Source organism: Crinia signifera, chromosome 4, assembly GCF_055691185.1.
Source record: "Crinia signifera chromosome 4, ASM5569118v1, whole genome shotgun sequence".
NCBI lineage: Eukaryota > Metazoa > Chordata > Amphibia > Anura > Myobatrachidae > Crinia > Crinia signifera.
Genome location: NC_139220.1, coordinates 147,875,502 through 147,902,681, shown reverse-complemented (window position 1 = coordinate 147,902,681; position 27,180 = coordinate 147,875,502). Strand labels below are relative to the sequence as shown.

Below are 27,180 nucleotides of genomic sequence, written 5' to 3'. Positions count from 1 at the left end.
ATTAACAATCCATGCTAAATTAGGACTCATGTTCGGTAAAATTACATTGCTTTGGATCAAAGACATATTACACATCAGTAAGAGAGGATTCATATAAGCTATATAACTACAAACTGTTAAAGAGCCATCTTGAGATATATTGACTTGAATAATTGGGAGGGCTAGTTTTAATCATCAAAATACTATATCTTCTCATGCCACTCTGCAGGGCTGTTCAGACATTGTGCTTGCACTGAAATTGGATGGTCTTAGTAGAAAAACAGGGGTCGTCACATCAACAACCCATTATGACATATGTTCCTGTTATGTACCGTAGGCCACCGTTAAGTATATATGGTCATGAAATCTTGAGGTGTTCATGACCTGGCACCCCTGCACACCTCTCGCTCTCTCTCTTGCGTCATAATTTGCGTCTTTAGCTAGCAAGGGGATAGAGCAGGCATGTCCAAACTATGAACCTCCAGCTGTTGTGAAACTACAAGTCCCATCATGCCTTGTAACAGTTTTGCTATTAGGGAATGCTAAAACTATGGCAAGGCATGCTGGGATATGTAGTTTCACAACAACTGGAGGGCCATAGTATGGACATGCCTGGGTTAGAGGCTGGCATTTTCTGCTCCTGTATTTCAGACTGGGATAGTGAGGCTTGGCTGTGACATCTTAGCCACAATGCAGATGGCAAAAACACTTGATTTTTTTTTTTTTTAAATAAGCAAGCCAAGCAGGTTCTCTTACTATTTATATAAATGCAATATCCGTATTCAGGGAGAATAAAAATGCAGGTGTGAGTGTTCCAGAATTCCTAGCTTTCTAGATTTAAGGATTAATAACAGGATGCAGCTGGTAAACTGATAAAATGTGCAAGAAAAGCAACTAATATTCTTATAGTCCTTTTTTGTAAATAAGCCGAAAGTGTCGGGAAAGGATTCAGAGAAAACCCATGCAATTGTCAAGGATTTTTTTCATAGCTGAACAAATCTAAAAAGACTTCTGTTGAAAATGAAAAATGTGCACCCAGCAAGTACCGTTTTAGCATTTACATACCGAACACTTTTGCTTCTTTGATATCTTAGATTTGAATTTCATTTCAAATGAATTACATCATTTTTACTTTGCCATTATAGAAGAACACCTACCTAAACATTTTAATGGTATGTATTCAGTGAATTTGTGGCTTTATAGTGAATTTATGATGACATTCTAAAAATATTTTGTAGGGCTTAGAAAAATGAGGACAGGCATATAAATGGGAGAGACTACTTTTACTGTAGAAAAACAGAAATGGCTTGATGGAAGATGTTTAATGTGTTTTTTTATAAGAGAGCAGCACAACTACGAACAAGTGGTTTTCAGTACAGTATGTTCCCAATGTCCCTAATTGCAATGATAAGTCTCACTATTATTATTATTATTGTTATTGGTATTCTAAAGTAATCAAATAGGGAGCTGGATACAGAAAAGAAAAAGGGAGAGTGGAGGAGGACACACACACAAATGACAAAGATGGATGTCTATATTACTACCCCTTACAATCAACAGAGTACACAAAATAATGTTTCAGAAGAAGATAAATATAACCCGATGGGGAGAGAGAATATTGAGAACAAACTTGAAAATGGCACTAGTGTCACTGATCCACAGATGCAAGAATAGGATTAATCTAAATTAGGACTAGAAGTCCAAAAGCAAATCCAGGGATACCAGCTAAGTAAGGGGTTGGAAGCAGAGAAACACCCGTATTTTCATTCTCACAATGGCGTTGAACACTTTGTTATTTTATTTTTGATCATGGCAACAAATTAGGAAAAATACAGTAGTGTGCAAAGGTTTTAGGCAGGTGTGGAAAAAGCTGCAAAGTGAGAATGTTTTTTTAAAAAAAAAATAAGTGTTAAGATTAACAAAATAAAAAAATAAAAAAATAAAAAATAAAAATGAAAGAACAGAGGAGAAATCTCAATCAAACTAATATTTGGTGTGACCAATCTTTGCCTTGAAAACAGCATACATTTTTCTAGGTAAACTTGCACAGAGTCATGGGTTTTGTATGACTATAGTCAGATGAATGGTTAACCAATCATACCAAACAAGTGATAATGGTTATTATTTTCATATGTACAGTAGATTGAAACACAGGCATTAACTGAAACAGAAACAGCTGTGTATGATGCTCAAATCGGGGAGGAACAACCAAACTCTGCTTACAAGTGAGGTTGAAATGAAGGAATTGTGGCTAAACTACCTTTTGCATGGAAAAAAATGCCAAGTGACCCAATTATGCATGAAAGCATAGGAACTGGGGTGGCAAAAATGGAAGCAGGTGCTCTTGACTGACACGTCAATGCTTTAAATGTTTGGCTGGAACTGGAGGCAATTTGTTAACTGAAAGGCTGGGGAGCTGTACAATAAGCAGTGTAAGCAGCAACAGTAAAGCATGATGGAGGTTCATCGTAAATTTGGGGCTACAGATCAGCAAATGGAGTTGAGGATTTGGTCAGAATTAATGGTGTTCTCAATGCTAAGAAATATAGGCAAGTATTTATCCATCATGCAGTACCATCAGGGAGGTACAGATGGGGCCGGGCTCATCTTTGCAGGGGATGGCGATGGCGTCGCCATCGCCATTCCCTGCTCCCGCGCCATCTGTGTGTCGGAAGGGGACGCGCGCGCACGAGGTGCGCGCGCGTCCCCTTCCGACGGTGCTGCCCTCGGTCGCCCGGTGCCCACACCGGGCGCCCGCACCCCCCCACAGCCTCCTCGGGTCCCCCCAGCCCCCCTCGAGCGGGAGGCGGACAGTATTGCGTCCGCCTCGCCGGCCGGCCGCCCGGATACTGAGACGCGCGTGCGTGGGGGACGCACGCGCGTCTCAGTCAGATGGCGCGCCGTGTTGCTGGCGGATCGCCAGCAGCATGCTGCTGGCGATTCGCCAGCAAGCATAAGGCCTGCGCCATCTGTATCTGAGTAAATTAATTCTTCAGCAGGACAAAGACCCCAAACTTACTGCCAATGCTATTAAGGAACATCTTCAGTATAAAGAAGAAGAGTCATGGAAGATATGATATGGCCCACACATAGCCCTAATAGCATAGATCAGTCTGTCTGGGATTACATGAAGAAACATAATGATGTGAGCAAGCCTACATCCACAGAAGACCTGTGATCAGTTCTCCAGGTTGTTTGGAACAACCTCCCTGCAGATTCCCTTCAAAAACTGTGTGCAAGTGTACCTAGAATAAGTGATGCTGTTTTGAGGGCAAAGGTTGGTCATACCAAATATTGAATTGATTTAGACTTATCTGATCTTCAGTCACTTTACATTTTATTAATTGATAAAACTTGGCAGCATTTTTTTCCACAGCCTCCTAAAATGTTTGCACTGTACTGTATGTCTCTTAGGGTGCTGAGCTATACACCACTTCCCCAAAGATACAGGTCAGCATATTTTCTGCTTCTCTGGCCCGGTATTTGCAATGTACACATACAGTAGGTATGGTGGCCAGTACAGTACATTGTAAATCATTAATTCATTGGCGGCTATGTAATGGGTAAAGGGTGATGCTCTGTAACCTTGGGTCTGGGGGGGGGGGGGGGGGGGGCGGTCGTCAACACAGCACAGCCTGCACCCATATAAATATATGCCAAAGTTTGTGAATGTGCAGAAGAGATGTCTCGAAGACTTGCACAAGCACAGTAGACTGACATAAAGCCATATTCAACCGGGCTGCCATTGCATTAAACCCATTAACAATGCCAGAATACACATTCATCTGAACAACAATTGCTTGAAAATTAGTGAATATTGATGAGTTTTAATTAACTGTATTGTGAAGTTGCACTTTCAGCCATTGTGTGACTACAGCATCAATGTATTTTAATAAAAAAATGTCCTTTTTGGTACTTGTGTACTTTCATGGCACCAGCGTGTGTCTGGGTCCCCTTGCGGGGCCATGCTGGTGCCATGAAACTACACAAGTACCTCCTTTTTTATTACAGTCACTTAACTTTATACCTGTGTCTAGTAAGCATGATAAAAGCCACTTAGGAGATTGCGTGACTGGGTCATGTGCAACCCTTGCAATTAAGTATACATACTGGGCCAGATGTATCAAGCTTTAAAATGTGATAAAGTGGAGAGTGATAAACAACCAGCCAATCCGCTCCTACCTGTAATTTTTTAAACCCAGTCTGTAACATGGCAGGTAGGAGCTGATTGGCTGGCTGTTTCACTCTCCATTTTATCAATTTTTGAAGCTTGATAAATCTGGACCACTGTATGAAAATGCAAGTTGCATGCATATGCTTTCCTTATATAATTGTACTGCTGCTTGTACATGAATTTGTGTAGTCCTTTAATAACTTATATAATATATTGAATAGAACAAGCATTGTTTGTATAATGGACAGTAATTAAAACAAAGAAGTAGGAGGTTTACGGGAATAATAAAAAAAGTTGTGCTCTGGTCTCTACTGCCTACTGTTCACCTACTGGTGTCCTTACACCCCGGTCATTCCATTTTACATGTATTGTATGCTAGGTAACTAACAAAAAATGGCAGATCAGTAATGCATACTAAGCAGGTGGCAGATGGATATGTGGAAGCTAAAACCTCTAGTGTAAAGGTTAAACTCGTGAAGTCAGTGCATATGCTGGTAGTGAAGACTAAATAAACGAGAAGGTAAACAGACAGTTTAAAAGAAAATAATTAATATATACTGTACTCTGTTAACAAACATGAGGTCAAGTGCACATAATGACGCAACTGTATCTGCATTCCAAGAAGTTCAGTAATGCAGCTTAGAAGTAAGTCTGTAGGAAAGCTGATACCACATTCAAGTTCAGTACTGAATATTAACAATATGCTATGGCACTTCAACTCATTTGTGATTATATTTGTTGTAATTAAGCACATTGTCAATGTAATATTAATTGTGTATATTTTTAATGTGAAATTCATGTAATTTTTTTTAATTGGTATCATTTTTACTGGATCTTATTATGTTTGCATTGTGAGTACAACAATAGTTATTAGTTACATGATTTCCTTAGCATGACAGATATTAACTGCACTGTATGAAGTGTATTTACTATTTTGGATAACTGAATTATACTGTGTGATGTTTGCTGTATGAGTGTGTTCTCATATTTGTTGATCTTTTTCAGGCTGCAATCCATACTAATGTAACATGTTGGGAGATAAAAATACTGTAATGCCTTCTGGGTATTTTGGGCATGACCCAGAGTTGCATGAAATACTAATGTTGACAAAGTACAATGATTTTTGCGACTGTATGCATCTTTTACATTATATCCCTGTCTTATTAATCAGGGCTAGACATTAACAATGATCCTATAAATAGGCCCAATCATCAGGACAGCATTATTCCCTTCCCTTTTCATAATACCCCATTGAACATTTTCAGTTCAAGGCCCATTAGGCCCTTAATCTGGCCATGGACATACAGTAATACATTATGGGGTATATTCACTTGATGTCGAAAATGCTGTCTTGCCGTAAAGACGTCAGTTTTGTACATGACTAGATAGGAGGGTTCCGATTGATTTGATGCTAATTGTTTTTTTTTCAGCAGGTCGAAATGTTTAGACCTGCCGAAAACCAGGTGGATTGATGGAATAGTTGCTAATTCATCTGCTTTTGATGGAAACACAGCCAAAACCAAAAGATTTTGGCTGTGTTTCTGTCAATCTCAAGAATACATAAAAATATGCCGGATTGAGGCAGAGAGGACGATACCGGGTGAGCAGCAGCAGCAGCTTACATGGCGCTGTCCTCCTGTACACCTTTGCCCGCACCCACCCGGCGGCTCCTGTACCCACCCACCGCACTCGCCTGTCTTGCCGCTGGGCCGAGTGAGAGCAGCCCTGTTCAGGCTCAATCCCGGCTCCCACTGCATCCCTCCGCCAAGCTCACCCGGTCCCCATTCCAGCGACTATTATGAGGATAGCCATAGGTTTATTGACACACTTCTTGATCTTGTTAGATGTTTAATAAAAAGAGATCAGTGATTTATATATATATGCAACACTGTATTCGATACAAAAGATTTAACAAAGTACATATTTGCCGATGCTGGGTCAGCATAGGACATGCTGCATTCTGCCTCGGGATACATGAAGGTGTGCCCTGGGCTGATGGTCCAGGTCCAATTGAAATTATATGTGGTCAATGTAATAACAAAAAAACAGCGCTTGTGGCTGGTGATCATAACATATGTGGACTAACCCGCATAATTAAACCTAAGGATGACATACAGTATAAATATAATTTATTTAATTCTATATTTCTTAATTAATTTTTCAATAAGAAACATTAGGGGTGCCGTGAAAAAAAATTCTGGTATTCTATTGTTATTTTAAAAAAAGTTGGTGAACCACTGATATACTGTAGCTTATATATATATTTTTTTATGGTGGCCACAGCCGTTATCTTATTGGGATTTCTATTTGTTATTGAAGTTCATGGTTAGAACATAAAGGCATTTACTCAAGTGTTTACACATCTACTAGTAGATGAATGAAAGTAAAAAAGTAAAGAATATTGAGTATTAAAGCCAAGAACCTTTGGCTCCACAGGGAGTTTCTCTCCTTTAGCACACATGTTATGGCAATTCTTCTAGTGTTTTTAAGGGTGTTTGTGTGGAGGGCAGATGAATACTTGTGGGAATGTAGGGATTCATTGAGGATGCAAAGAAGAAAAAAATCTTAGCATGACCAATTGACAAATGCCACCTATTGAGCATTACTTTGACATTCCCTGCTGAAATCTGTTCATTAAATGAGTGAAAGTTTCATTACCAAATCTTTAATTTAACACTTTAATTAAATTACGCTAGCTAATCCTACATTAAGCCCTTTAGAAGGAACATAATTTATATAGAAAAGGTTCCCTGGAGCGACTTTGATAAATCAAAGTTTAAAATGTACGATATTATTATTGGCAAAAAGTGACCACATAGTGATTGAATATTCACACCTATGATTTAAGATGATGCTTATTGAAGGACATTAAAGGCATTGCTGAGTGGGTGTGAATGAACACTGAAGCAATTAGGTTACATAGAGTAGCATATATGCTAATCTACAGGCATTGGCAATGGATAGATTTCAGAAGGCTTTCAGAGGTAATACCAGATCTAGATCGACTACAAGCACTCATGTCATCGATACCTTGCAATTAATTTTATTAGTATACATTATCATCTGTTCTTATTTTAGATAAAATATGTGATTGTGAGAGATTACATAAGATTTAAGTTAAATGTTTTAACTTGAAATTAAGTAATTAAAAGGTTACCATGTCTTTATTAAATACGGATGTGGCGATATATCAATTTACCGGTATTTATGATTCTACAAAATGATAACACAAATGGAATAAGCAGGTTCTGATTCAAGCCCTCCTGGTGGAGAGCCATAGAGAGCTATTCAATTTGTGCTGATATTTCCCGACAGGGGAAATATCAGCACTCACCGATTCAAAGCTGCCGTTACCGACAGCATTGAAGGCTGTCAGATGCAAATTTTTTAAAGTCGGATCTGTTTTGTCGGAAACAGCCGGGGATTGTCAAATTCACAGCTGTTTTCCAACAATTGGCGGTCATTTCTCACAATTTACAGACTTTCCGACACTCGACACGGGACGTTCCAACAGTTGGAATCCTGGATTGAGTACCATCTAGAACAGGCATGTCCAACGTTGGCCCTCCAGATGTTTTGAAACTACACATCCCAGCATGCTTTGCAATAGTTTTAGCATTCTCTAATAGCAAAACTGGCAAAGCATGCTGGGATGTGTAGTTTCACAACATCTGGAGGGCCAACGTTGGACATGCCTGATCTATAACATCCTATGCTCCCGCTCTCCCTGTTCTGTTTATGCTAAGGTATGTGTTTTTATATTTTCTCATTTCTGTCTCATTGTCCCATATATTAAATGTAGTTTTCAGAATATAGCAAAAATATTTTCACATTTGAAATATATTTTTCTTATATAAATCAAATTATAATCAGATTCAAATATACATGTTAGTCACATATTCCTGTAACATTATTAAAATTAAATAATTTTAAACACAAATGCTGACATTTTAGATGAGTTATGTCAATCTACTTGATGTTCTGGGGGCCTACTGTTGTCACTAATTTTTTTATATACTGTACAAAAAATACATTGTATATAAAAAGGCATACCCTGATCCCCCAATTATTTTTGTGAGCCACTGTACTTATTCTAGCCAAACTGGTTTTCTTTTTCATACCGGCACACTAGAATATTTATAATGGGTGCAATGTCTGTGGTCCACAGGGGGCCAACACCACACACTCTGCACTTATTTCTAGAATACTTGCCACCAGGGAAGGTTCCAGAGGTGGGGATGCAGCACAGTTTAAAATTAAAATAGGGGAACCACATCAACTGCCACCCCAAACTAGCTCACTGGAAGTTGGTGTTGCTCCCCTATTTGAATGTTGGACTGTGCTGCAGCTCCACCTCTGCAGCCGCCACTGCTTACAACTCTGGAGTCCTGTGTTGACAGCAGCAGTGCTGTAGAAAACACCAAGAAAATGGTGCAGCTGCCATATACCCAGTGTTTTGTACATGCGCAGTAGTAAAGTCACTGGGAAATTGACCACCATGTATTAATTTTTCCAGAGATCTGCACAGGCGCATAAGAGTCTGAGCCCTCTAGTGCTCAGACTGTACAGCCCTGCCGGCAGAAAAGGGGAGGTTGTTCACGGGTGAGCTTGAACATGGGCCTCCTCTCTTAAATTGCCCCTCCACCAGGAGGGCTTGAATATGTTGTCTGTCAACCTCTGGGATTGAATGATTTTTAAAGAAAAATATGCCAATGCTTGACTTTAATTCAAGTGCCCAAGTCTGTCTGTTACGGAATCTGCTGCGCTGTATAAGAAACTGTAAATAGCTAAACCATGATGAGGGCATAATTAACACTTAACAAGCTATAGCCTGTATCATAATAAGGATCCAATTTAAGCAGGGGAGGCTCCAGAGGGGGGGGGGGGGGGGGGGGCTGCAGCACAGTTCAAAATTCAAATATTGGAGTCACAGCAACTTCCATTCAAAACTGACTCACTGGGAGTTGGTGTGGTTCCCCTATTTGATTGTTGGACTGTACTGAAGCCCCACCACTGCATTTAAGAAATAACTGCTTTAGCTTTTGCTAGAGAGGTTATGTCATATTCTTCAGATAATAGTAAACTAAGATTACCGCTGTTTGTCACTGTTGCTTAAACCATCAATAGACAGTTATTGGTACTTTACGTGCAGATGGTTCATTATGCATGACTCAGCAGTCTGTCGCTGGCAGATGTAGACTGACAGCTACAGCAAGGTCGATGCCACCAATGGGACATTTAAGGTCCTCTCTGAAGTGCTATAAGTAATGTTGAATATCAAAGCATCAATTCCAAGGAGTTATGGCAAAAATACTTAAAATTCCTACAAGGATCCTATCCTATTTTGTTTCTGCCTTTGGGAAGCACAGTAGGCATAAAAATGAGACAACCAGCTGATTTCTCCACACAAATTTTGAGAAGCCACACAGCACATCTGCACCACTTGGTTTCTGTCTGCCTTGGCATGACCATGATTCTTGGTTATTTATAAGATGATTTATCAAACCTCTAAAGCTCGCCCCCACAAGTAGCGATGGGAGCTTTGTGGTGAGCGGCACTGACTCACTCAGCACACAGAGCTGCACCAGTGCTCTGTCACTGCCAGTGTTCTCAATAGAGAGAACACTGGCGATGACTGGATATTTCAACCATGTTTGAATAAGGCAAACAAAAATAGAAGAATTCCAAATGTTACTTGTGTAAACCTTGGGAATGTGGGCACGTTTGTAAAGGCTGCATAAAGGTGAGGTCTCTCGGAGTGTTATGTGAAAGAATTATATACTTTCTATCTATCTATATATATATATATATATATATCGTTCTCTCATCCTTTATAAATTTTCTAAATAATATAAGTGTTGATCATGCTCTGTCACCTGTCGATCATACTATAGTCCAAAGGAAGGTTCCCCTGTCCTGACCATATATGTTGTTTGTTTTTATATCTTTTGGTGGCCCTATTTTACTTTAGGACTGATTTATTGTTAGGGTCGCCGGGTGTCCTCGCCACCCCTGACTCCGATGTCACCGACTGAAATTGGCGGAGGCGTGCTTAGCTAGGCTTCACCTTTAATAGCCGCGTTCGGCAGAGCCCGTTAGTCAGGCTCCGCCCCCGATGCCACCAGGTCTTATGGATGACAACGCCGCCGCCAAGGTCAAGGATAAACAAGGGGCAACCTAGCTAAAACCCGGAGGCGAGGACTGACCAGCTCCCGAAGGGGAGATGTAAGGATACCACTACTATAGGGAAGTAATAACAGGTAGCCTGTACTAAAGTATACAAAGGAAAGGAAACCCAGGAATTACTAGGGATCTGAACCCAGGCTGGGTGTAGTCCCAAACACACCAGTGGAACAATACGCAGTGCAGCTGATATAATAATGACAGATAACCAGAACCCTAAACAGGGAGCTGCCTATGCATACAGGTGTAACAATACACAAAGCTGACACAATAATAATAAATGACTCTGACTCCCGAGCTGGGAAGTGCCAAGGCACACAGGTGTAACAATACACAAAGCTGACACAATACCGAAAATAACAACCCAGCACAAAGTAAGAGAATTCCCACTTATCTGAGAGAATGGAATACTGCAGATAATGGGATGATCCACTCGGCTGGAGCTGCACGGGGAGGTAAGGACCAAGACTGGACGAAGAGCTGACAAGGCAGGATAATCACAGCAGGACCAGGAACCAGGAACACTCTGAGAAGCAAGAGCTATAACCGGCGCCAAACAGTCCCATCCCTGTGTTTAAATAGGGACTGGGACCAATGGCTGCCGGAGCTCAGCAATGTCTCCTATTGGCAGTGTGTGAACCCTCCTCCTCCGTACGGCTGCCTGGCGTCCCCCGTCGCCTAGGCAACCGTTGAGGCCGAGGAGGAGGAGGCGGTGCCTGGATTCCGGCCGCCGAGTGAGCGCCCGGGGAGTGATGCGGGCTGGTGGCGCGGCGGCATCTCCTGGTGACGCCGCGGCGCACCAACATGATGCGGCCGCGTCCATGTTGCTTAGCAACATGTACGTCGCGCCGTACAGAGGCCGCCGGAGCAGCGCTAGCGCTGCCCGGCCGGTCTCTGACAGTACCCCCCCCTTGAGGAGGGGTCACCGAACCCTTACAGCCAGGCTTAGAAGGAAATCTTTTAAAGAATTCAGACTTTAATCTGGGAGCATGAAGCAACCTATCGGGCACCCAAGATCTCTCTTCGGCCCCGAAACCTTGCCAGTGAACCAGGAATTTTAATTGGCCCCGAGAAACTTTGGAATCCAAGACCCGTTCGACCAGAAACTCTTCATGGCCCTGAACCATAACTGGCTTACAAGTCTGTCTAAAGTGAGACGATGGCGAGACGGGTTTGAGCAGAGAACAGTGAAAGACATTATTGATTCTTAAGGACCTGGGTAACTGTAGCCTGAAGGCTACTGGATTGATTTGCTTGATAATGTGGAATGGACCAATGAATTTAGGTCCTAGTTTAGGACATTTCTGGCGAATTTTAATATGACGAGTCGACAACCAGACCCTTTGGCCCACCTTAAAACGACATGGTCTCCTGTGTCTATCAAAAAAGACTTTAGACCGTGCTGAGGACTGTCTAAGAGCGAGGTGGACTTTCTTCCAAGCCTTTTTTAAAGCGGACACCACAGCGGAGGGAGAACGAAATTTCTCCCCAGGAATATCGAATGAATTACATTTGGGATGAAAGCCAAAATTGCATAAAAAAGGCGAGCTCTTAGACGCCACATGGTAGGCGTTATTATAGGAAAATTCGGCCAATGGTACCAGATCTGCCCAATTGGTCTGACATTTAGACACAAAGCAACGTAAATATTGCTCTAGAGCTTGGTTGACTCTTTCCGTCTGTCCATTGGACTGTGGATGATATCCGGAAGAGAGACTGACCTGTATCCCTAGACTAGAGCAAAAACATCTCCAAAACCGGGCCACAAACTGGGAACCTCTGTCCGACACTATGTCCACAGGGAGACCATGAAGCCTGAAGATGTGAATAATGAATAATTGGGCTAACTCCCTGGCAGTGGGGAGTTTAGGCAGAGGAATGAAATGTGCCATCTTACTAAACCTATCTACCGTAACCCAAATGGTGGTAAAATGGGCGGATGAGGGAAGGTCAACAATAAAATCCATGGAAATATGGGACCAAGGTTTTTCCGGAATAGACAAAGGAAGAAGTTGACCCACAGGAGAAGATCGAGAGGACTTATGCTGAGCACAGATGAAGCAAGAGGAAACGAAGTGGGAAACGTCCTGCTTCATGGTGGGCCACCAAACTGCTCGGGACAGATGTTCCAGGGTTTTGGTGATTCCTAGATGACCAGTGACTTTACTGGAGTGAAAATCTCTGAGGACCCGTTCTCGAAGGTTCTTGGGCACAAAAAGACGATCCTGAGGAGTGTCCTGAGGAGCTGAGGATTGAGAGTCAAGAATACGAGAAGCCAAATCTTGGGTCAATCCTGCCATGATGATCGAGGACGGAACTATGGGAGTTTCATCCACTTGACCACTTTGAGTGGTTAAAAAACTCCGGGAGAGCGCATCTGCTTTGGTGTTCTTAGGACCAGGTTTAAAGGTGATGATGAATCGAAACCTAGTAAAAAACAAGGCCCATCGCGCTTGTCGCGGATTCAAACGTTTAGCCGACTCGATATAGGCCAAGTTCTTATGGTCCGTAACTACCGTTATGGTATGCCTCGCTCCTTCCAGCCAATGCCGCCACTCCTCAAAAGCCCATTTGATGGCCAAAAGTTCCCGATTACCCACGTCATAGTTCTTTTCTGCTGCCGAAAATTTGCGAGAAAAGTAAGCACATGGATGAACTTTTTGGTCATATTCACTCTTCTGAGAGAGGACCGCCCCAGCCCCAATATCCGAGGCATCGACCTCTACCAAGAATGGACTCCTGGGATCAGGGTGATGGAGAATGGGAGCTGAACAAAAAGCACTCTTTAACTTCTTGAATGATTCCATGGCCTGCGGGGACCAATTCTGGGGATCCGACCCTTTACGGGTCAACTCGACGATGGGAGCCACAATATCAGAAAAGGACCGAATGAACTTCCGATAGTAATTGGCAAACCCCAGGAATCTTTGAACCGCCTTAAGGTTGGAAGGCCGAGCCCAAGACAGGATGGCCTGCACTTTACATGGATCCATAGAGAAGCCCTTGGGTGAGATAATATAGCCAAGAAAAGAGATCTGAGGAACTTCGAATTCACACTTCTCTAACTTGGCGTACAACTGATTCTCCCGCAGTTTTTGCAAGACCATGCGAACATGTTGCCGATGCTCAGAAAGATTTTTAGAAAAAATCAGAATATCATCAAGATATACAACTGCAAATAAGCCCAGGAACGGACGAAGCACCTCGTTAATAAAATCCTGAAAAACTGCGGGAGCATTGGCCAACCCAAAAGGCATCACTAGATATTCATAGCGGCCTGAGTGGGTATTGAAAGCTGTCTTCCACTCGTCTCCCTGTCGAATTCTGATGAGATTGTAGGCTCCCCGCAAGTCAATCTTGGAAAAAACAATAGCCTCTCGAATCTGATCAAACAAAACAGAAATGAGAGGCAATGGGTAAGAATTTTTTATGGTGATCTTGTTTAAAGCTCTGTAATCAATACATGGGCGTAATGATCCATCCTTCTTCTCTACAAAGAAAAAACCCGCCCCCACGGGGGACTTAGAAGGACGGATAAAACCCCTTTCGAGACTCTCTTTGATATACAGGTCCATGGCCTGTGACTCTGGACCCGAAAGAGCATACAATCTTCCCTTGGGAAGTCTAGATTTGGGGACGAGATCAATAGCGCAGTCAAAAGGCCGATGTGGAGGTAATGTTTCAGCCTCTTTTTTGGAAAATACATCTGAATAATCCCTATAGGAGAGGGGTAACGAAGGAGAGACCAGGCGAGTAACCCGGAGGGGTAACGAAAGACATTTATCAATACAACAAGACCCCCATTGAGTGATCTCTCCTGAAGCCCAATCTATACAGGGATTATGTTCCCGTAACCACGGCAAACCTAAGACTAATGGAGCCCAGGGACATTGGAAGAGATAAAAAGAAATCTCCTCAGAATGCAGCGCTCCCACTGAGAGTCTTACAGGAGGAGTGTGTGAGGTAATACTGCCATTGGAGAGCGGGAGACCGTCCAGACCACAAACAGAAAGGGTGCTCCCAAGGGGAAGGGGATCGAACCCTAGCGAGTTGGCCAAGTGAACATCCATGAAATTACCGGCCGCGCCGCAATCCAAAAAGGCAGGAACCTCAAACACCTGATCACAAAAGGAAACAGTAACTTGCATGATAATCGAGTCTATGGGGTTAAAGCGAGATAGGCCCAAGTGAATCCCCCCGAATTCACCTAGGCCCTGTCTTTTCCCGCCTTCAATGGACAAACCAAAGCACGATGACCCTGTCCCCCACAATAAAGGCATAAACCCTTGAGCCTCCTGCGATTCTTTTCAGAGGTAGAAAGACGGGTTGCTCCTATCTGCATGGGTTCTTCTCTGGTAACCTCCGAAGAATCCCCAGAGGCAGATGAGGGGAGCACCCCCGACTCTCTTTCTCTTTGGCGTTCCCGAAAGCGCCGGTCTACTAGAATGGACAATTGCATGATCTCATCCAGAGAAGTGGGAGTGGGGTAATGAACCAGAGCATCCTTGAGATATTCTGCCAGCCCAATCCTAAACTGACTACGTAACGCTGGATCATTCCAGCCTGAATCTATGGCCCATTTCCTAAAATGGGTACAATAAACCTCGGCAGTTCCTGGCCCCTGCCGCAGTGCACGGAGATTAGCTTCAGCAGATGCGGCCCTATCCGGGTCGTCATACAATAGCCCCATTGCCTTAAAAAAGGAATTAACCGAGGAGAGAGCCTCATCTGTAGCAGGTAGGCCAAACGCCCACGTCTGCGGATCTCCCTGGAGGAGAGAAATAATAATACCCACACGTTGGGCCTCAGAGCCAGAGGACAGCGGTCTGAGCCTAAAATATAGCTTACAGGCCTCCCTGAAGTTATAAAATTGCAGACGATCCCCAGAGAAGCGATCTGGGAGATTTATCTTTGGTTCAGGGTTTCTTGCGGAGGATAAGGCCCCATGTACCCTCTCTTCATGTGTGTTAACCCTAAGTGTAAGCTCCTGCAATTTTTGGGTAATAGTGTGCATTTGACCCACCAAATTGTGGGTTGCGGCCTGTTGGGCAGGGTCCATGACTGATCACCGGGACTCCCTGAGTAGTGTGTTTGGCCGGTTATAATGTTAGGGTCGCCGGGTGTCCTCGCCACCCCTGACTCCGTTGTCACCGACTGAAATTGGCGGAGGCGTGCTTAGCTAGGCTTCACCTTTAATAGCCGCGTTCGGCAGAGCCCGTTAGTCAGGCTCCGCCCCCGATGCCACCAGGTCTTATGGATGACAACGCCGCCGCCAAGGTCAAGGATAAACAAGGGGCAACCTAGCTAAAACCCGGAGGCGAGGACTGACCAGCTCCCGAAGGGGAGATGTAAGGATACCACTACTATAGGGAAGTAATAACAGGTAGCCTGTACTAAAGTATACAAAGGAAAGGAAACCCAGGAATTACTAGGGATCTGAACCCAGGCTGGGTGTAGTCCCAAACACACCAGTGGAACAATACGCAGTGCAGCTGATATAATAATGACAGATAACCAGAACCCTAAACAGGGAGCTGCCTATGCATACAGGTGTAACAATACACAAAGCTGACACAATAATAATAAATGACTCTGACTCCCGAGCTGGGAAGTGCCAAGGCACACAGGTGTAACAATACACAAAGCTGACACAATACCGAAAATAACAACCCAGCACAAAGTAAGAGAATTCCCACTTATCTGAGAGAATGGAATACTGCAGATAATGGGATGATCCACTCGGCTGGAGCTGCACGGGGAGGTAAGGACCAAGACTGGACGAAGAGCTGACAAGGCAGGATAATCACAGCAGGACCAGGAACCAGGAACACTCTGAGAAGCAAGAGCTATAACCGGCGCCAAACAGTCCCATCCCTGTGTTTAAATAGGGACTGGGACCAATGGCTGCCGGAGCTCAGCAATGTCTCCTATTGGCAGTGTGTGAACCCTCCTCCTCCGTACGGCTGCCTGGCGTCCCCCGTCGCCTAGGCAACCGTTGAGGCCGAGGAGGAGGAGGCGGTGCCTGGATTCCGGCCGCCGAGTGAGCGCCCGGGGAGTGATGCGGGCTGGTGACGCGGCGGCATCTCCTGGTGACGCCGCGGCGCACCAACATGATGCGGCCGCGTCCATGTTGCTTAGCAACATGTACGTCGCGCCGTACAGAGGCCGCCGGAGCAGCGCTAGCGCTGCCCGGCCGGTCTCTGACATTTATGTGTAGTTACTAAATTGATACTTATTGCACTGTCCTCTGCTTTAATCTAATGAAAGCATGAAGGCAATACTGTATATGCAGTATCATTATATATAACAACTTTCATTTCCCAAGTCACCATTGAGTTTACAGTATCTTCTATTGCACTTACGTTGCATTGTTCTCTCTGGTTATTTGTGAATGCTGGTCTCATGGCTATCTAGAGAATAATGTACACCTGCAGATCCAGCAGTGTGCTCCCATATAATTGTACTGAAACCTTATTACGTAATAAGATTATTACTTTTTCTGTTAATCAGATTGATTTTTTTTTTTTTTTTATAATACAATTACATTGTAATCTGTAATTAAGTACTTCTATATAATCCTAATAATATTAGGGGTTAGATTTTTCTTCATTATAATCTGACATCGCTTTAAAAATCTAAACTGGATTGATACAATGTCAACACAAGATTGAAGAACCTATTTCAGTATTGTCTGCTTTATTGAGCATTTCTTCATTTTTTCCCAACGCTTCATTAATCCTTGATTACATGATCATATATCCTTTTTTTTTCTGTAGGTCTCCAAAGAACCCAGAACAGAAGATTATTAAACGAGTGATTGGTCTGGAAGGAGACATTGTAAAGTAAGTTGTAAGAGAAAGATAGATGCTGCTATTCACTAAGCTTTCGTATACCAACACATTAAGTGTATATCATGTTTGATTGAATACATGCGTCTTACTCTAAGGACAAAAGGACACAACAAAAGTGTTAAATATATGCTATAGTTGCTAAAATTGTATTTGTTTTCATGAAAGTATTTAATGACTTTAGCATAAATGTGTATATTACTTCAATATTCACTTAATTTATAATCTACAATTTAATTATTTAGGGAAAGTGCCATATATACAGGTTGAGTATCCCGTATCCAAAATGCTCGGGACCAGGAGACTTTTGGATAACGGGTTATTCCGTATTTCGGAATATTTCAATATTTCAATTATGTATTTTGAAGTATCTTGCATTTATGCTGTATAGACACATCAAACACATGAAATGCACACAAATATATTTTATTGGTACACAAATTTTGTTTCATGTTGTGAAACCTTGTTTTTTGAACAATCTCAGATATTGAATTTTAATACCAAGCAATCATTTTCTTGTACATATATAGTGCCAGTTACATATCATGTCCTAGGTAGTGCTGTTATAGATGTTCACAGTCGTGCCAGTTACATATCATTCCCTCAGTAGTGCTGTTACAAATGTCCCCAGTGAGTTTTTAGCAAAATAAAAAAAAAATCACTTTCTGGAATGTATGGTTTTCGGAATAATTCGGATAACGGATATTCGGATACGGGATACTCAACCTGCATTGATAACCACCAATATAAATGATATATGATATTGCCCAAAGCAAATAATCAGATTCGGTCTTTCATTTCTCTATTGCACTCAAGGAAATGACAGAATCTCATTAGTTGTCATGGGCAACATCACCTCTATTAATTTTAAGAAGCGTTAGTAAATGTACCCCTAAGGCTCTAATTGAAAATTATGGCAGTTTCCAATTGTACAGTGAGCGGACACTATACTAATTACGGAATTCATGATGATGTCTCCACCATCGTGGATAAGAACGCAGCTGGCATCTGTCTATAGAATATGTCTGAACACAACCAGGAATACGGACCCAAATAAGTGGGGTGTGAACATTTTGATGTAATGCATGGCATAGAATAAGATAAGGAGGATTGAGGTTGGCTAACATGTTCGGAAACCATAGAGGATTATCTGTGCTCAACGGATTTCTGTTATATCTTTGTAAGGACTATGACTCAACTCAGGGTATTGTTTGTGCTATGGCCGGTATTATGTTCTATCAGGATTTGAATATGCGCACATCTACAATACATCTTGCAGCTGGGTGGTGCCACACATCCTCTTTCTCCACTTTCTTCTGTGTTGAAGGACCCTTTCACCTCCATAATATGAACACAGAGAGAAAAATTTACAAGGGAGTTGGGATGTGAGACTGAATTATATTTGTACTAAAAGCACACTTCAAACACTCCTATAACCAGTGCACACAAGCATACTAGATTTAGTCCTACAACTAGGTCACAATAATTTATATAAAACTCCAGCAAAATCATACCTACAAACAGGGCTTAAAGTGGTCCTGGTGAGGTGGTGGAACACATTTCCCTATGCCACTTTACTATGCTTCCCCCCCCCCCCCCACCACCACTTCATTAGGTAGAGTCAGGGCCAGTGGTAGAGTTTTTGGCACACCACCCCTGCAAACTATAACCTTCACCTTGACCCTACACATTAGTTCTAATAGAAAAGCATTAAACTAGTTCCACCTCACCATTACAGATTGTGGAACTTCGTTCCACCTCTTCCCTCCCACTTCAATCCCTGTCTACAAAGAATGCAACTGGACTTTTTTAATGCACATGTGGAATTTTGAATAGTGCACCTTTTATGCCATGTGTATGCTTAGAATATCATATTTTAAACTAGGATTCTAAAAAAAGGGGGCTGGAGCTGGACAGACACTGTGGGTCTGGAGCTGCATAAAAATGGGACACAAGGCTGAAGAGAGCTGAGAAATGTTTCTGGAGATTTTTATCGACTGGCAGGATTAATATCTCCCCCCCCCCCCCATGAGCTGCCCTACGGTGCATGCACCATTTGGTAGAGGGGAATACAGCTTTCCATTTTACTTTGGTGGGGGCCTGCCTCTTCTTTTGTCAGTCCTGGGCCCTGCTATGTCTGATGGTAAATGGATATTGTTTGTTAATTATTTCTAAGGTGTATAATTGGCTTTCATGTAATATTGATTTATAAATTATTGGTATTTTTAGAATATGCTAATATGAAAATTTTGCTTACAGTGTTAATGATCCTTTGCCCTTTTTTTGTTGATAACGGAGGGAACCACTTGTTTACTAGTACAATGGTGCAGGAAGGGGGTTACATGTTCCCTATGGCCCCTGTGTATTTCCTAACCCGACTACATTGGGGGGATATTATTCTGTTATGTTTGCTCAGTTCTCTGTTTTCGGTAAATGTTGTTTCGGTTTCATTACTTAGAATGGACGGTTTATATTGTTCTTCTGGAAGATACCATAGTCTATTTTATGTTTGTTATAATAACTGCTATCATTGTGTAATTTTTATAGATTAAGAAACCGGTTTCTAGAATGCACATTTCATTTCAAATCATATCTTCTGTTGCATTAGGATATAGATATGCTTGTTTCTATGTTCATCTTTAACTTGTACAAATTATATATATTTACTGTAGGTCTAACCACTTATCTAATATTTGTTGGTTTTAACTGTCTCAAACTGTCATATTTAAAAAAGAAAAATGAATGGGAAAATAAAACATATCTAAAAGTGTGTATGTATTTGGAGATATATATATATATATATATATATCTTTCTATGTATTTTTATAAATATATACATTATATACTGTAAGCATTTTTATTTTCTACAAGAAACTTGAAAGCAGTTCTCTACAAAACACTTGAAAACATTTGAGTGGTATTGAATTACCCACAGTAAGTACTGCCGATGAAAATGGCAGGTTAACTTGGGCTTTAATATCTGGGGCTATTCAGATGGACTACTGACTTCTACAAAAAGCCTAATTATGGATCAATGAAAATGAATTGGATAGCCCAGGGATTACAATAGTGCATGGTAATATATTAGGCTAATTAAATCCCCCCTAAATCTAAGAATGTGACTCTTTGTATTTGTTACTGCTCATATCCAATCAATATACTTTCCAAAACTAAACCATATTGCATCCAACATATTAAAGAAAATTTAGTGGACATTTTGGTGCAAGTCATATACAGTACACACACATATAAATGCTGCTAATGCACTCTGACTGACCAGGAATTTACACTAGTATTACTGTTGTGTTGCATTCAAACAAGCATACCAATGAAAAGAAAACAAGCTTTGATGATGGTATTTTTTTCTATTATATTCAGATTTCCATACTCTACCACTGATTCTGCAGTAATGTTGGAAAAGAAACATTATAAAAAGAAATCACAAAAGGAGTACACTTGGCTGCATTTCACATAATATAACATCATGCATTCTAACTAGTAATTTGTACTACAGTATGATTTGCACGTACTAAATAAAGCCTTGACATTGCACAACTGGGACCTTGATTACAGTCTGAATTGCTATATTTTTTTTTAGTAATTTATGTAGTATGTTATATCCCTATGTGACTGTAGCACTTATCAAAAATCCATGTTACTATACATATACCAGAGGTCTGTACCCAGAAATTGATCTATATAAAAAAAATGCAGGCCCAGATACAAGATCACCTTTTGACCTTGAACAAGATATTTTCACAGCTGCAAGTCTCCAACCTCAGCTCCTACAGAAAAATACATTCTCCTGATCAATTCATACAGTACATATTTTAAATACTAAAGTTTGGAATACAAAACATTTTTTGGAAACTGTAACATAAGATAAGACCGTTTCAGTTAATAGTTTCAGTAAATAGGTTAGTGTTTAAAATGTGAAATCATAATTGCAATCAGCTACACAGATCGATGGATGTTTTGATGAGACTCTGGCTGTTATATAGATTTAAAAATTGGATGTACAGTGTATAACTACATTTGTATTACCAGTATGCTGATGTGGTTGACATAGGGCTATTTCACACGCTCTGGCTCCTGCCAGGCGGCGAAACCCTGCACAGCCAGGAAGCCATGCCGCACACAGCAGTTTATAATGGTGGAGATGGCCACAGCCCGGCAGCCGTCCCTTCCAGTGGTGGGATCTGGCTGCAACCAGGCGGCCGGGCCGTGGCCGTCCTGTGTCAATGGACACATTTGTGTACATTATTTACTACGGTGTGTGGCACAGCTTTTCGCAGTGCGGGGTTTCGCAGGAGCCGGAGCGTGTGAAATAGGACAGATTTGTTCTCAAAATGGACAAAACCAGAAGCACATTATCACACACATACACACACACATAAGATATCTAATTATCTGTGCTGGTGTGAACACATCCATAGTGTGCTGCTGCTAGTGAGGAGTGGGTAAGATTTTTTTTGTCATTTTTATTTAGTTAAACACATTTGTTTAATTAGAGTATCTGGTGTCCATAATGATTTGGCTAATGCTATAATGGTATGGAAGACATCACAATAAATATAGGCAGTGCCTACAAGTTGGTGAAAAGAAAGAGTGTTGGTCGGTGTATATCGAGTGCTTGTATATTATAGACCAAGTGCGTGCCACCCGCACTTCTGGTTGCAAGAAGAACAAGCTGGCGGGGACGGAGAAGAAACAGGGGGTCACCAAGAAACATCGAGGCAATGGGCAAGAGACTAGGTAAGAGTAGAGTCAGCTAGACCGTCTCTCCCCGCAGCAAGCCACCCTGCCGGGATACCTCCACGAGCTCCGGCAGGCAACCGCATTGGACTAACGGCACTCCCCACATTGCTCAATAAAGAGCTGTAAACACATATTGATTTGACCATAGGGTCAAAACCACATGCTACAAAAAGACAGCATTTTATTCTTATATTTATTTTTATTCATTTTTTTATTTTATTTTCCAATTTTAACTTTCATGAGACACAATAATGGCACACACTTGGTCTGTAATATACAAGCGCTCGATATACACCATTCTTTCAGTGCCTACAAGTTGCAGACAGTCCGATGTTCCCAACAAAATAACATTTAATATACTGAAAACATACTTAAATGCTTTGGGATAAATTCACACAACACTTCTATCCTAAAACGCAGCGCCCATCTATTTATAGCCAAGTGCAAGTGGCAGCAACCTGCAAATCTGTATGGAGAGCGAGTTCTGCCTTGGACATGCACAGTGTAGAATATATCACATAGCAAAATACTCACTGTGCATTGGTCCCAAAGACTCCATGTTAAGGACAGACTATAGAGAGGTGGCTCATGTGCTTTCTGGGGAGCAATGACTAATTGCAGGAAGAGTGGCCATGTCACCACTGTGCAAAAAATAGGGGGTAGGGGTGTCAGCCCCTCATCCAGGTGAAAATCTATGGTGTGGGGGGCATGATCAATGTGAATCTCTCACCCTTCAACATACAGAGACATGGGGAAGCAGCCTCTTTGCCCCTCTGCAGTCAAGCACACATCATCGTTTGCTGGGCTGGGGAATAACAGCTAAAATGGGCAGCAGGTTGGTGGCCGCAGACCAAGGTCCCTCCAAGAAGCCTGGGTTTGGGTTTATGGTACCCACTCCCTCCTGCGGAGGCCCTGCTCACAATAATTAGACATTTTTATGAGAATTATGAGCATCAAAAAGATACTTTAAATTATTGTATCGCAAAACAGACTTACAGTAATACTGTTAATGAAAAGGTCACTGATGTAATTTACTTACGGAGTATTTTAAGCATTTTTTTTTTTCAATTTTTATTTTATACTTTCTGACATTTATGTATATATATGTGATGTGCTATACTTTGAGTGTTTTCTATAGTGATTTCTATATTAATTATGTGTTCATTTTAAATAATACAAAGGGTTTTTTTTCCCGACAAGGTGATTTTGAAATAGTTCTCGTTTGCTTATATGAGCAGAACTAATGAGGTTTTAAAATAGTTTTCACTGGTGTTTATGAGATTCAAATAGGAATATGAGTGAAAATGACTTTCCTTCTTTTCATTATCATGAAGCTGAATATTGTTGACACTGTTTTAGTTTGGCAAATTATACGATAAAGCTGTAATGGGTTTTGGCCGAGATCCGCAGTTTAGCTATAAGATTTAGACTTCATCATGTCGAGACTGAATTTTACTAAAACACTGGGAAATGTTTACTTTTTATTTAAATGAATATAAAGATTCAAAGATTTGTTTGAAACCAGTTTCTGTATTGTTATGATAATTGCGTAGAATCTTAACATCTTTAATAAAATAAGGAACATCTAATTTAACTAATGAAAACATTGTATTGTGTAAATAAGATATTTTTCAGTTATCTTTCCATACATCAGTTACCTGATTTATTTGCAAACTTGCTGCAAAACAATTATTTATCATAAGTAAAGATTGAGGGGCAGATTCATTAAGCTTGGAGAAGAGATAAACTGGAGAAAAGGTAAATGGAGATAAAGCACCAGCCAATCAGCTGTGTTTGAAAAAGACAGTTGGGAGATGATTGGCTGGTGCTTTATCTCCTTTTACCTTTTCTCCGCTTGATCTCCAGTTTATCTCTTCTCCAAGCTTAATACATCTGCCCCTTAAACTTTCAGGCCTTTAAGCATCTGTGTATTGTGTATGAAACATTGTGTATGAGAACATTGTCCTGTTGCAATAAACAAAACGTGGGATGTGTGTTTAAACAGTTGTGGCTCCAGGGGTGGGACAACAGCACAGTTCAAAATTCAAATAGAGGAGCCGTGCCAACTGCCAATCCAAACTGACTCACTTGCAGTGGGTGTGGCTTCACTATTTTAATTTTAAACCAAGCTGCAGCCCCACCTCTGGAGCCACCACTGTATTTCAACTTAACTTTTTTACAAACACTGTGAAAGTTAAACAAAAATACTTATTTCTTTATTACAGATGAATGCGTACTAAATCCTTTATAATAAAAGGCTAATGCTGCTCCTCACCTCTATCGGGATGCTTCTAGTGTTTTTGGGGCTGGCAGTCACTAGATACTGCCTGGCTGAGCATTTCAAGTTTTGCTCCATTTTGGTATTGCACAAACACCAGCGCTGACACTATTTTTATGTTATTGTATATAATGTTTAAATCATCCTTTGGTCATTGTAGTCTGATTTCCTGCATGGCCATTAGTCTTGCACTTTAGCATTGTGCATATATGTTACTTAACTTTCTTTTAGAAAACTATGAAATGTGGGTTATAATATATATATATGGGTTCAGACAGACATAATATCTATTGTGGATGAGAGATAAATTAGATGTACTCCAAAAGAAATTAAGTCCATTTTGGTTAATACTTAAATGTCTGATAGGCGCACAGTGATGAGAGAATATGGGAAATGAATTGCGTGAGTAGAGAGATGAAAGAGATTTGTTGATGGAATACAGCACAGGCCAGATACTGCAGAAATGAATAATAAGAGGGAGAGCAGAATATATATTACAATGTTGATGAGCACATGGCGATAGGCAATAGAATATTGCCACAATTTATTATATAACATTGCCAGGCACCTAAGTGGTATTGGTACTGTACCAAGGCTACAATATTGTCTTTTTAGTGTTAAGAGGACTTTTGCTACTTTTGAAAAAAAAATTGAATGCACAAACAGATCCACTTTTGTTGAAAATTGATCAATAGTTATAATAATATTAAAAGAAGATAACAATGAAAAAAAATACCTTTGGAAAAAAAATCCTTCTTTAATAATAAAGCAGTTTTCCTTTCCTTCCTGCATAAAACACCTATTAGCACATTTAGGTGATGCAGTGGTACCTATGCCTTACCCACAACCAGCTGGCATTAACAAATGGAAATGCTGTTCATCATACACCATGACATTGTGCACAATTTACACCCAGTACCAGGGGCTGTACATTGGCACCATTGTGTTCTTCATTTCCTGCTTTACTGTTAGATGATTGGAAGGTTCACAGTAGTAGGAGATGAGTAGTGATGTCGTGGGACGTCTATGAAGGCATGGCTGCATTTGGCCGACGTTTAATGTGACAGTGAGAATGAAATGAAGCCACATAATTTGAGTTTTATAAAAGCAGGGTCACCCAACGGCACAGAGTTAGGGGTCTGGGGCTTTGTTGTCAAACCTGCTGTATAAAAACATGTTTATACATTCCACTTGTACAGTATCTCTTGCTTTTCCCTGACTACACCATGACACTTGGCATCACAGGCAGCCCATTCCTAATTTATTCAATGAAACAAGTCAACAGGTCAGTGTCTCCCAGAAGGTCTGGGATCAGCAGAGGTCTTGTATTATTCTAGGCTGTGTCCCTTATGTGTTTTGGTAGCAGCGTTTTATGTGTCGGTAAAAATGAAGATTTCTGATGTTAATTCACATCACTAAGTAAAGTGTAAGGGGTCTGCTGTGTGCTGACATGTTATTTCCAAAGCTTTTATCCTCATAAAGGCTACTGTATTGTTTCCACCTAGTCGGATAAAAACTAAACCCTGAATTCAGTGGAAAACTCCATTCTTTACACACAAGCTGCAGTTATTTATTGAATATTAAAGCACTCTTTTATCCCAGCAGATAGGAAACTAAGTTTTATGAGAATTTGTAGGTAGCAGAGATGAGTTGCTTCCCTTTACTGCAATTACTTTTGTAATACATTTGGATAGTTAATGACCATGCTTCCCCTCGATGCTGGACAAAGCCGCTAACTGCAGTGCCCCATAATAATATTAGGATGTTGAGTTCAGGTATGTGTATAAAACCTTTATTTTGAATGGTACTTACAGTAATTAAGTAAATACCTGGCATGTGTAATAAAATGTATATGTATGTATATATAAGTACAAGAAACGAGGCGGCACTCAGCAGGCTGTAAATATGAAGTCCTTTACTCCAACAGTTTCGGGCAGGTACCCCTTCGTCAGGGACAGACAGCATACAATGTATATATATATATATATATATATATATATACACTGTAATATCAGCGGCACTCTGAAGACTTGTATATATGGTTGAATAAATACAACTTTTGTAAGCAAGCTTTTGCCAACGTTTCGGGAAGCAAATCCCTTTATCAAGACATATATATTCTGCAGGGGACCTGTCACTCAGGACTTAGTTTCCTGATCAATTCTTGCTTCGGTGCCTCCTTAAGAGGGCTGGCAACCCTCCCAATGTTTAGGGGACGAAGAAGTGGCACTCAGAGACTTGATAAGCTGTGTAATCAGTGGATAAACCTTAATCCATTATCAAAGTTTCGGGGCTCGGCGGCCCCGTCTTCAGGATACATTCACTGTATCCTGAAGACGGGGCCGCAGAGCCCCGAAACATTGATATCGGATTAAAGTTTATCCACTGATTACACAGCTTATCAAGTCTCCGAGTGCCACTTCTTCATCCATATATATATGTTAAAACTTAACATGCTGTAAGTAATTTTTCAGAAAAGTTATTAATGTTTTATATTCCCACATTTAAATGATATTAATGACCATTGTTTGGCAAAATATGTTCCAATGCCAACACAGGTAGATCATGCCATCTATGTAGTGTCAGCATGGAATCATTAATTTCATACCACCATGTAGCTACCATGATACAGCACCAGGTGTCACATACTGCATCCGGTGACATGGCATCTAATTTTAGTTTCCCTTGCAGTGGTACGATTTTCTGGTCTCCTCTCTACAGGGCTAATGGGCTCCCAGATTAGGCCTCCATCTCCATTGCTTTATGCCGATTCCCTTGTCCTGTGATATGGCTTGAGTTCTGCTGTGCTTTCCCTAGGTGATAGAGGCAAGACTTCTAGTGTGTCTGTGATGTTATATTGACTCCCAATTTGCATTGCATTGTAACAGAGGGAGGACTCCATGTGTATTCTACCTGCAGGCCCTCTCCTCTCATGTCAGCACCTGTGTCCAGGAGACTAT

The 27,180-nt window shown here is 41.2% G+C and overlaps 1 protein-coding gene across 1 annotated transcript in view; it reads left to right on the top strand.

The window, feature by feature from the left end:
* The window catches only part of IMMP2L (inner mitochondrial membrane peptidase subunit 2), a 990,168-nt gene that overhangs the window by 661,365 nt on the left and 301,623 nt on the right, over positions 1 to 27,180 (top strand). Inside the window, exon 4 of the mRNA XM_083182733.1 lies at positions 17,113 to 17,178. Coding sequence (XP_083038859.1) covers positions 17,113 to 17,178 — 66 coding nt within the window. The remainder of the gene's footprint in view (positions 1 to 17,112; positions 17,179 to 27,180) is intronic.